This window comes from Amphiura filiformis, chromosome 19, assembly GCF_039555335.1.
Source record: "Amphiura filiformis chromosome 19, Afil_fr2py, whole genome shotgun sequence".
Lineage (NCBI taxonomy): Eukaryota > Metazoa > Echinodermata > Ophiuroidea > Amphilepidida > Amphiuridae > Amphiura > Amphiura filiformis.
This window is the reverse complement of record NC_092646.1, coordinates 55,624,106-55,636,259: the sequence shown is the minus strand read 5'-3', so window position 1 is coordinate 55,636,259 and position 12,154 is coordinate 55,624,106. Positions and strand designations below refer to the sequence as shown.

The following is a 12,154-nucleotide window of genomic DNA, read 5'->3' as shown; positions in this document are numbered from 1 at the left end:
ACGGCCCTGTACTCTGGCTTCCTTTCCCTTTTCTCCTTCATCGTTTCCTTTCTGTTCTCTTTCTCTTCCTCCGTCCCCTTTCTTTCTCCCTTTCCTTCCCCTTCTGCCTCTCCTTCCCTTCTTCCTCTCCTCCCCTTCCCCATTTCCTCTCCTTACACCGTTGCCTTTTCTTTCTCTCCCTCCTTCCCCCTTTTCTTCTCTCTCCCTCTCCTATACATTTCCCTTTTCTTTTCACTCTCCCTTTCCCTTCTCCTTCCCCTTTCTCTTTCTTCCTCTCCTCCCTTCTCCATTTCCTAATTCACGATATACCGGTAATACACGTAGGCCTACACATTTTATAGCAAATGATTAAAAAATTATATTTTTGATATTTAACAGTCCTCCAAGTAAGGGGCTGTGCAATTATGAGCCCCCCGGGGAAATTTTCCAAACGGCTAGGCTAAAAATCGCTTGCCCCCTCTCAGCCCGCCAAACGGTTGCCCCCCTCTCGACCCGCCAAAAAATCTTTGGCCCCTGCACATGCTAAATTTCCGTACGGTTTTCCTAAGCCTTTTAAGCTCTTTTATTTAAAAGGCGCCCCAAGAATGTGTGCCAAAAATCGCTTGCCCCCACCCCTAGTCGGCTTGCCAAAAGGATGATTCGGCTCGCTAAAAATTTCTTGCTCCCCCCCAATTTTACCCTCCCCCAGGGCTCATAATTATTGCACAGCGCCTAAATTTTTATAAATCTAATGATATGTAGCCGCTGATGAAAAGCGAACGATATCAATTGAACATTTTGACCTTTTTAAAGATATGGACCCCCCCCCAATACCAAAAAAATATAGGTCTTTGGGGGAAAATTTTTTATCTTCAATAATTATGAAAGAACAAAAAAATAATTGATCGTCGGCTTTTCATTATTTTCCATATCATATGAATAGACAATACTAGCTAATATACTGCAATATTCAGTATTTGACTTTCCGCGACCGCTATCATGGCTATTGACTTTTCCTTGCTACTGGTTTTGTCCTTGGTAGCAGACTTGAAACCGCCACCATTCAACATCCCAAGTCCAATGCACCTGTCGCACATCCCCAGGTCCGATGCGTGATAGAACACGCATCGTAATTGGCTAAGCACAGCTTGAGGTCCACCGCGAAACCAATGATAACTGTTCTTTGATTGTGCAGTTAATTGGGCTGTTACATTTACTTTTGTTCCACCCGATCAATGTAAACTAACGAACTAAAATAGTAAGCAGAAATATACTTTGCCTACAGTCTTGTCAAAAAAAACCATACATAGATATAAATAATATATCGTGTATTATAAATATGTATGTAAAAATACATTATGACGATTTAATAAATTTTAAATGACAATAAAATTCAGTTTTATCGAGGGATGTCAAGCCGGAGTTTACATCTCTACTACTTGCACTACGACACTTCACAACTCAATTTGTTTTACGAGCGGTTTGAAAAAATTCAGGAAAGTGTTTGTATACCCTTTCATAAGTCATAAATTAGAAATAAATAAAAAAACGAAAAACGAATTATATTTATATTAAGTGTTTTACTTGTGATAATTTGACAAATTAGTGTGCTGTTTATAGTTTTTAAAATTACTGTAGGGAAACCGGATTTTTTTTAGTTGTAGAAACACTTCACCCACATGACAGAATGGGAAAACAAACTCGATTGTCGACTCGTAGTCGTACGCGATAAATGGCAGATTGATAAATAACGTACTGGACCTATATCTGGGATAAATACTAATTTTACATGGAGGATCAGGATGATATAGCTACCAATTGTGTGATTATATCCCCTGTATAAGGGAGAGCAGGCTTTTAACCATGCCGTACATTAAACGGTTTGTCCACCCGTTGCATCTAAGTAACAAACCACTACCAAAAGGATGCCGTACAGAATTGGAGAGCATCGCCAACAACTCTCTATGTGGGCTGATACGACAGCTATCGGATATATCGGATTTAGCAAGCGGAATATTTGAAGAGGTCGCGGAAGAAGCTGCGATTATCAATGAACGGACCCATGCGTTGAGGGCCCGTGCTGCCAAATTAGAGGAATATGTGTGTAAATTGGATGCCAGAGCAGTTAGAGTTCGTAAGTATTTTACCCCCCTCCCAAATAAATGCACAAAACATGTAGGCGCAATGTACGTAGCAGCTATTCGTTATGTTTACACAGTGATAGTGATGTACATGTGCAAGTATAGTATTCATGAGTAGGCCTATATAATGACTTAAAAACTTTTTTAAATGATCAGACTCAGAGCATTAATAAAATTACTACTAACTAGGGGGCCTACTAACCAAGTAACCAGTGGGTCTGACGTTTGTCATGTTGACAGGCATGTTTACAACAACAATCTTTTAATCATGTTTGTTGACCCCTTTTTGACAATTGATCCACAACATCATCCCCCCACTTCTCATCACTGGAAACCTTTGGCTACCGGGGTACATAATGTTTATGTACAAAAATTTCTTGCAGATTGATTTGTTATAGTGAAATTTTGTATTTTGTTCTGGTAGGCCTATATACCAGAACGCAATTACAACACATTATCTATAATGAAGCAGTGTAATGCACATAATCATGCATATTAACTCGCAAACGCAAAACCGGAATCAACTGACATTTTTGGAATAAGCTTTTTTTCATGGATATCTACTGACAAATGTCATAAAAAGAGGATGCTGGGATCACAAAATACTCCTGGGCTGTGCAATAATTATGAGGCCTGGGGGGAGGGAAAATTGGGGGGGAGGGAGAAATTTTTGGCAAGCAAACGGGGGGGAGCAATTTTTGGCAAGCCGAGAGGGGGGCAAGCGATTTTTGGCACATATTCATGCGGCGCCTTTTTAATAAAACGCTCTAAAAAGGCTTAAGAAAACAGTACGGAAACGATTAAATATGCAAATTTTCCTGCTCGCTACGCTCGCAACATACATCTATACCATTAAAAAGGATCCCAAAATTTGGCATGTTCAAAGTGGGGGAGCAAAGATTTTTGGTGGGCGAGAGGGGGGAAGCGATTTTGGCAAGCCGTTTGAAATTTTACCCCCCTGGGAGCTCATAATTATTGCACAGCCCCTGTGATTATAAGGCCAATTACAATTGATTCTTAGTTTCCTGTTTCCCGCCCGCGTCCAAAGTAGAGAATTGCAAAATATTTAATTATTTTATTTATATTTTGGATTTCTTTTAAAAATAACTTCTAATGACTACCATTTGCTACTTTCTGACTTTGATCATATCATCTATAATGATGAATAAACATAGAACCTAATTGTACCATTACTTATATAAATGTATAAAATCAAACATAGTAGTAAAATAATTAAATGCATGCTTCTTGTCAAAATGGCTTGATATAGGTTGCGACCACTTATTTTAAAATAAAAGAAAATAAAAGAAAAAAATAATTAATAATTAATAATTAAAAGTCGCCTCATCCCTGGTTTTCAACCATGAAACAGGAAACTAAGAATTAATTGTGAAGGGCCTAATCCACAATTAAAAAAAATATTAGGGACTGGTATTTTATGGTACCGGTATTTATGAATTTGTTTGAGAATTTTGTTCTCCACCTTTCACTTGTGTTATCTCACAAATTCCGTATTCCTCGTGTTGTCTCAAGTTGCTATGAATTATGAAAATGTATGTTCCCTTCACATTCATGTGCTATAAATTTTAAAAAATTAATTAGTATTTTTTACAATAATATATAACCCCCACCCCACCTACAGGGTATTAAAAAAATGTCCAGAATGCTCCCATTCCTGAATCCTTGGGCAATTTTCTTAAAATGTTCCCAACTCTCACTACATTGTGTACCATGTGGTAGTTTTAAATTTAAGTTATAACAAATTTATTTTAAATTAAAAAATAATTAAAAATACATTTTGTTCAATCTCCAAAAAAATGAATGTTGATTGTGTGTCATAAAAAACAAAACAAAGTGATTAATGACCTTTGTTATTATTACCATTATTTCTGTGTTATAACTTACATTATGCCATTACTACTTTTATAAGGATGCAACCTTGACTTGTGTCCATCCTCTTTTGTTCAAATTTGTTGACTGATAAATTGTATAAAATTTTAGTAAGGTCAATGTTTCACAGAGAATAATAAATTGACCATTATTGCTCAAATTATACTGTTGCTGTTGGACCACAGAAAGATACTGGTCAGTATGTCCAGTGTCCTGATTGTAGCACTACTGAAAAAGTTCAACAAGTAGGCCTGATAGACATTGTACGGTACTTTGTTCATTCACAAGTCTGTAAAAATGCCAGTTGAATAATCAGCAATCTACATTTTTCGTAGCATTGGGCCAATTCCCAGCCAAACCAATGTCAGCAGAAGCTGCATATACACAATGTACATGATATAACAGAACAACAGCAAAGGAAAACACAGGAGCGATTGCCGAATAGGGTGCAACTCTACTAGTCTTATTACAAGACTGCCCTACCCCAACCCTAAACCCTAACCCTAAACTCCGTAAACGAGGACTGGACTCAAGTCTAGCAAGTTGCACCCTATTCGGTAATGTACAAAAATGTAACAACCAAAACTAAAGTTATGAACAACACAATTTTGAAAGAAAACAAACAAATTAATATAAGCAAGGAAACTATAAAATAAAGAGTGGTGGTGGTGGTGGGGGGGCAGGGGACTTGAGGGAGTACATGGCATTGGCTTTAATCATTGATGGGAAGATTGTTGGGCCTAAAAAATGTAAATTGGTCAATAGGGGGCTCCATCACCATCAACTCATCAAGATGCTTATAAATGTACCTGGAGTAGGGGTGAATGCAAATTTTATAACGGAACTGAACATTTGTGGACTAAATTTAAATGTTTGTTTGTATGCATAAGAATACAAGTGTATGTATGTTCTATTTAAGCTGTTCATGCATAATTTGATTTTTAAATCTACATAGTATAAGTTTTGTCAGAGATTCCAGAGAAGATCTTTTCTCTCTCTACCTGGTCTCAAAGAGCTTTGGTGATACAGTCCTTGTGTATAAACTGCATAGGCCCTATACCCAGCAGGTGTTTGAATGTAATGGTGTGATATGGTTGATTGGAACCTATTAACCTTGATTTTCAACCTGATCATAAGATGGCCATGCATGATTGCTACTACATGGGTGCCTTACATGTATCCCGGTACCCCAGGTCAACATAAAAAGTGGTAACCATGTGTGTTCTAAATTTCGCAGAAAAGGGGTATTTTGTTGACTGAAATCGCGGACAGCGAAATCGCGAAAAAAGGGGTATTCTGAGCATTGTCTCCGCGAAATTTAAAAAAAAGGGGTATTTCACAGGTTCGTTTGATCGATGTCTTCAGCCCTACATACATACTGTGTAATTGCCAAAGGAATCTTGTAAATTCATTCCCTTTCCAGAGATATCGGCAAATATATTCGATTTGTATTTTTTGTCCCGGTTTTTTGTCTGTCGACAGACAGAAAATATACAATCCTATGGCTATGGACCATTGAAAATATACGTTTTGGTCCATATCTCGCCAACGGTAAGTCCCGGCGATAAGTCCGATTTATTGCGGGAGTACAACAGACACAAAGTAATGTTCATACTTGCACATTTTGTACTTAATATATTAAAATATTTGGAGTCATTGAAAAGGGTGTCTGGAAATCTTCTCATTGAAAACCTTGAAAAAGGGGTATTTTTACCCTGATTTTGTCAGTGATTTGGCAAAAAAGGGGGTAAAATCAATGAAAAATCAGTGAAAAGGGGGGTTTTGAAAAAAGGAAGAACACACATGGTTACCACTTTTTATGTTGACCTGGGGTACCGGGACATGTATGTATACACCACCATTGAAGTTTTGCCAGAAGAATTTCCTAAAATCAGGCCAAACGTACATTACACAGTAACGGGGGTACTGGTATTGCACATGATACCGGGGGTCACTGGTATATATGATATTTATTTATTTATTTATTTATTTATTTACCGGTAGTGCATCGATGATGTGATCATGTGGATAATACTTGGTTTGTTCCTGATTGACAAATGAGCTGGTATCATGAATGTCATCTAGATCTGTTTCTCTTTGCATTCAAATATTTTGTAGATATTTGTTATCAAATTCAATATCATTTGGACCAGGTCAGTTTATTTCTGAAACCAATGCCTTTTGCCTACTTGCCCGGGCTACTTGCTCAGGCTGAGAATGCAGATACCATATTGGAAATGGGTGGAAACTGTTCAGGTGAGGGGACTTTTGTGCAAAAAAAAAACAGCTCTGAGTCTGGGATTTTGTTTTAAAAAAGGGTGTCTGTTTGGGTCAAATTATAGGAAAATTAAAATATGGCATCTTTGAGGATGGTGTACAAATTGTATAAAATATAGCCTATACTGGTGGTCTTTGTGGGCAGCAAATTCAAAACAAGGGGTCTTTAAAGACTTCACATTCAATGCAAACCTCAACTTACCCCAGGCATTTTCAAATGTCACATTTGCTTGCAGGAAACGAAGGGAAAATCATGTACCGGTAATTAGAATTCGGTAGTCCAATGAGCCTTTTTCAACCTCAAGTGGTATTCAATTTTGAAAGTGCTTGGCCAAATGGAAAACAAGTTTGTCCGCCCTGTGGCTACAGGTATCTTTTACTTTTACATGTCCACCACATGAAGATCAAAGCATGTATGCAGAGTTGCAAACCGAGATCAAAGGCTTCTAGTGGCTTGAACACATCGTCATGCCGATGAGTGATGCCACTTAGACACTTTGTAAACAAAGGCTGGTACCCTGTTTTCCCACCTGTTTTTTCCAACAAGTTGCTTGTGATGAGCTGGGATTCATTTCCTCTTTGGAATAGGTTTTTTGCAGGAGAAAAAATAATGATGGTCCTTTTATAATTAGTTGGGGTGTATTTGTGGTTGTTGGGGACCCTCTGATGTACCGTACACCTAAAAATGACAGAATAACCAAGGATGTTCATGATTCGCTACCTCACCTCACCTCACCTCACAGGCTGTGTCACCCACTGTCGGATGTAGCCCTCCTCAAGTAGCTTCCATTTGCTTCTGTTCTGTGCTTCTCTTGCCCAGGTTGTACCCAAATAGGATGTGAGATCATCACGCCATCTTCGCTTTTGTCTTCCCCTTCTTCTCTTTCCTGTTCTTGGCTGCCATTCCGTTAACCTCTTTGTCCATCTATTGTCCTCTCTACGAGCTATGTGTCCCGCCCATCTCCACTTTGCCTCCTTGATCCTTTCCATGATATCTTTGACATTTGTTTTGTCCCTGATTTCCACATTTTTTACTTTGTTACGTATGGTGATATGCAGCATTTTCCTCTCCATAGCATGCTGTGCTACCTTGAGTTTTTGTTCTAAAAACTTAGTTGTTGTCCAGGTTTCACAACCATAGGTCATTGTAGGTAATACACACTGGTTGAAGACTCTCGTCCTCAGTGTCATTGGTAGTCTTTTGTCACATAGGATTTCTTTGTGTCTGCCAAAGCAACTCCAGCCAGCCTTTATTCTTAGCATGACTTCTTCTCTCGTGTTGTCTTCCATCTTTACTGTCTGGCCTAGATACTTATAACTTTCTACATGTTCTATCTGCTCATTCTCTACTTCAATGGACTTGTTTGTCTGGTAATTTGTCATGAATTTGGTCTTCCCCTTATGTATATTCAGTCCTATCTTCTTACTCTCCCTGTTCAAGCTGTTTAGTTGCACCTCCATATCCTCAACTGATGCAGCTGTTAATGCAACATCGTCTGCAAATCTCAGGTCTGTTAAATAATCTCCGTCAATGTTGACTCCTCTCGGTTTTAGGTCTAAATTCTTGAACACTTCTTCCATGGCGGCTGTGAAGATTTTTGGAGAAATTGTATCACCCTGTCTTACACCTCTTTTTATGTGTATTGGTTTGGATACATCATTTTCAAGATGAATAATGGCTGTTAACGTCTGTGTATATGTCCTCCATGATTTGTACATATCCTTCATTTACTCCAATCTTTCTTAAAGCTGTGAATAGGTCTCTGTGCTCTACCGAGTCAAAGGCTTTTTCGTAGTCTATATACCCAACGCAAAGCTTTAACTGGTATTCATTTGCCTTTTCTATTAATTGATTTAGTGCATGAAGATGATCTGTAGTTGAGTAGCCGTCTCTGAATCCGGCCTGTTCTCTTGGTTGATTCTCATCCAGTATTCTCTTGATGCGGTTTTGTATTATTCTTGTAAGGATTTTGTACGCATGGGACAGTAAGCTTATTGGTCTGTAGTTCTTAATATCTGCTTTGTCGCCCTTCTTGTGAAGCAGTATAACTTTAGCCTCTTTCCAGGTTTTGGGTATCTTTTTCTGGTGTAATATGTCGTTATACAGTCTGACTAGTTGTATGTTTATCTCTGCACCGCCTACCTTGAAGATGTCACTGGTTAGGTCGTCAGTGCCTGGAGCTTTGTTGTCTTTCATTTGTTTCACTGCCAATTCCACTTCTCTTACTGTTATACTTGGGAGGTCAGTTTGATCAGTTGATTTACAGTTTGTATCTGTCTTGTCCTGATTTGATTTTGAACTGTACAGATCTTGGTAAAATTCTGCACATACGTCTAGAATTTCTTCTCTATCAGTTGTGATGTTGCCATCCTTTTGTCTCATTTTGCTTATTCTGGTTTTCTTGCTGTTCAGTTTTGAAATCTGTTTTAGTCCTTTTCCGCTCATCAGGATGGTTTCAATTTCTTCATTTCTTCTCTTTCTGCTTCTCTGTCGCCTCTTCTTTCTCACTGTTTTGACAAGCTCAGCGTATTCAGTTTTTTGTTGGGGTGTTTTGTCTTCCACTTCACGAAGTTTCTTTCTTTTCACATCCATATCCTCTATCACTTTGTCCTCCTCAGATGTTTGCTTAGTCTTTCTTTCTCTTGGTGCTATTTCTTCAGCTACCTCTATAACTGTGCTGGATATGAGGTCATACATGGTATCCATATCTGCACTCTCTATATCTAAACATGCAAAACGATTTTTCAATTCAAGTTGGTACTCTTGTCTCCTCTCCCGTAGTCTGTGGATGTTCAATTTATTTTTCTTTCTGTTTCTTATGATCTGAAGCCTTGCTAGTTTCCTATTGATGCGTATCTTTGCTCTGACCATCCTATGATCACTTCCAATATCTACACTTGTGATGACTCCACAGTCTTCTACAATTCCTCTCTGGCTGCTTAGTATGAAGTCAATTTGGTTTTAAACTTCCTCCTGGGCTTTCCCAAGTCCAGTATCTATTTTTGTTCTTTTTGAAGTAAGTGTTTGCAATGACTAGTCCTTGTTGTGCAGCAAACTCCAGCAGCATGTCCCCTCTATCGTTTCTCTCTCCTATCCCAAACTTTCCCATGATGGACTCCTCTCCGGGTTGGTAGCTTCCTATTTTGGCATTGAAGTCTCCCATTACTATAGTGTACTCGGCTTCACTTTCTTCTATCGCCTTCGCTATTTCCTCATAAACCTCTTCCACTGCCTCATCATCATACTCGCTGGTGGGGGCATACACCTGAACTATGCGTAGTTGTTTGTTTCCAGTGAGTTGCACTGTGACAGAAATGACTCGGTTTGAGTGACATTTCATTCCCTTCACAAAGTCTTTGAATTTTGGATGAATAAGAAACCCAATTCCTTTTGCATCCTTGTTGTCCTCTGTTTTTCCTTGGTTGTATAACCATGCTCCTCCTTGAAGTTCCACTACACCCTCTCCTTCCCTCTTCGTTTCACATAATCCAATTATGTCCCACTTGAAGTTTTGTAGTTCATCCAATAAGGACTCTAGAGATTCATCTGTTTTCAAGGTCCTAGTATTATACGTACAAACGTTGAGTGTTGTTTGTCCATCCTTGTGACCCTTATCGATCACACAGTTTCCTTTTGGCTTTGGCTGTGTGACGTCATCCGCAGATGTCACTCTTGGGTCACGATTCATAGGCAATCTGCAGTCACCAGGTCTTTGATGATTGCGCCCATTTTGGCCTTGGGCTTCATGGCCTCCTTTAGCATTCTCTTCCATTTACTTGAGGGATTTTAGCCATATACCGACGCGCTGGCTGGACGTAATGTCAGTAGAGGTTTATGTCAGGGTTACCTCACCCTTAGTCTGATGTTGATGATGAAGACTAAGCAACCATATATGGCCATTCAGGGCTACTCCAATAACCCCTGTGGCCATATAGTGTTGCCCCATTGCCCCATCTCTGTTTTACTCTGCCGCAAAGCTAAGTGTATCCAGGTAGGACGCGATTGACATGCACTAATTCTAATGCATGTCAGTCTTCGAGGACGTGGGGGTTGGGTAACTGCAGATAGGCGATTAGGGACAGGGGGGCTGATGGAATTGCCACCTGTACCTACAACCAAGGTTGAAGTTGCGCTTCATGCAGTCAATTTACTACCAACATATTGCAAACAATGTAAAAATGCATAAAATAAGACCATGACGAGGGTCATAGAGTATACATGCATGAATATAAAGTGAATAATTGTTGGATAAATCTATTCTACTTTTTAAGTAGAATAAAAAGGGGATGAATTAGTGCAGTTATTTAAAATAGTGTAGGCCCCCTATTTGCATGATTGCAGTTTTGATTCTTGGAAGTTTGAAGTGCATTTTTATTTTTCAAACAATAAGCTTAAACTTAACTGCAAGGCTTAGCATGCCTATATTAATATTTTCTATTGTAATCAAGGTTTGTAATGGGGCTATCTGGATTTAGACAACCAACCATCGACCATAGACCCTGGAAGATATTTCATCATGACTTTTTTGTAAACTCTGTGAAATGTTATATTTTCATGATGTATGCAGCATGTGTGCAAATGCTTAATAGTAGTATAACATTAGGCCTATTTAAACACAGCTGTGATTATGATTATGTTTTCATATTTTGTTACATCCATTTCCTAATCAAACAAAGGGTATTGACAGTCAAGTTGAAGTTCATGTGCACTTTTGATTGTCAAAGCAGGTCCTCTGGGAAATGAGGAAGGGCTGTGCACACAAGGGTAATTGGGGTGGGGATCTGCTAAAACCATTATTACTAGTATGTAACATGGGGTAATCCTATCAGGTGAGGATTTTTTTTCTCTATATGTATATTGAAAGCTTGTGGGGTAGGGTGTGGATAGAAAATGGGCAACAACTCTCTAGTCCGAAGGTTCGCTAGTCCGAACACTTAATTTACCATTCGCTAGTCCGAATTCTGAAAAGGGTTCGCTAACTAGTCCCAATATCGGGTTCTCTAGTCTGAATAATAAATAAGGTTTAAAAGTCCAAACATAGAATAAGGCAGCTAACTCTAACCCTAAACCCTAACATTAACCATTATTCTATTCGGACTAGAGAACCTTCGGATTAGCAAACTTAATTTGGTTTTCGGACTAGCTAGACCATTCCGACTAGAGAACCTTTGGACTAGTGACCCTTCAGACTAGAAAGAAGTCGCAAGAAAATGTGACCGCAGTTTTGAGAGTTTTTCTTCACATGTTATCACAAGGGGAGGGCAATAAAATGAAGGGCATTGAAGGCATTATTAACAAGAAATGTCTTTAAAAAGACAACACCATGGATGAAATTCAATGTTTCATAATTTTACATTGACAAGTACTTGGAATGCTAGTAATTTTTGTCTTCAATTACCTGGTCATCCATTCCAACTTGGTCCCTACAATGAATTTTAACAAAACGTGGCCAATTTTTAAAAACTGGTTACTTTGCTTTGAAGTTTCTAGATGTATACCGTGATTCGTCCGAGTATAGTCCCACGCTCGAGTATAATCCCACCCCCATTTTTCAAAAAATTTCAGAATTGTAAAAAAAAAACAAAAAAAAAAAACCAATTTTTTTATTTTTTTTATTTTTATTTTTTGAAATTTTAGTATAATCTCTCCCTCCAATTGTGAAAATTTTTCACTTAAAAGACGGGTGGGACTATACTCGGACCAATACGGTACTTGTACTGGGATTCAACGTGCAGGTGATTTTGGAAACCAAGCTTCATTAGTCAAGCAAGATGTGTGTGACTAACTGACTACTGATGTGTATTGTATTCATTGTCCATCTACAACCACTAGACTAAATATTGAATGATTGTCTCATTTATTGACG

The 12,154-nt window shown here is 38.6% G+C and overlaps 1 protein-coding gene across 1 annotated transcript in view; it reads left to right on the top strand.

Moving 5' to 3' along the window:
• Positions 1-1,710: 1,710 nt before the first annotated feature.
• LOC140141520 (uncharacterized) overlaps positions 1,711-12,154 on the top strand; it is a 239,497-nt gene continuing 229,053 nt past the window's right edge. Inside the window, 1 exon segment of the mRNA XM_072163404.1 lies at positions 1,711-2,113. Within this exon segment, the coding sequence (XP_072019505.1) occupies positions 1,843-2,113 (271 nt within the window). The 5' untranslated portion in view covers positions 1,711-1,842.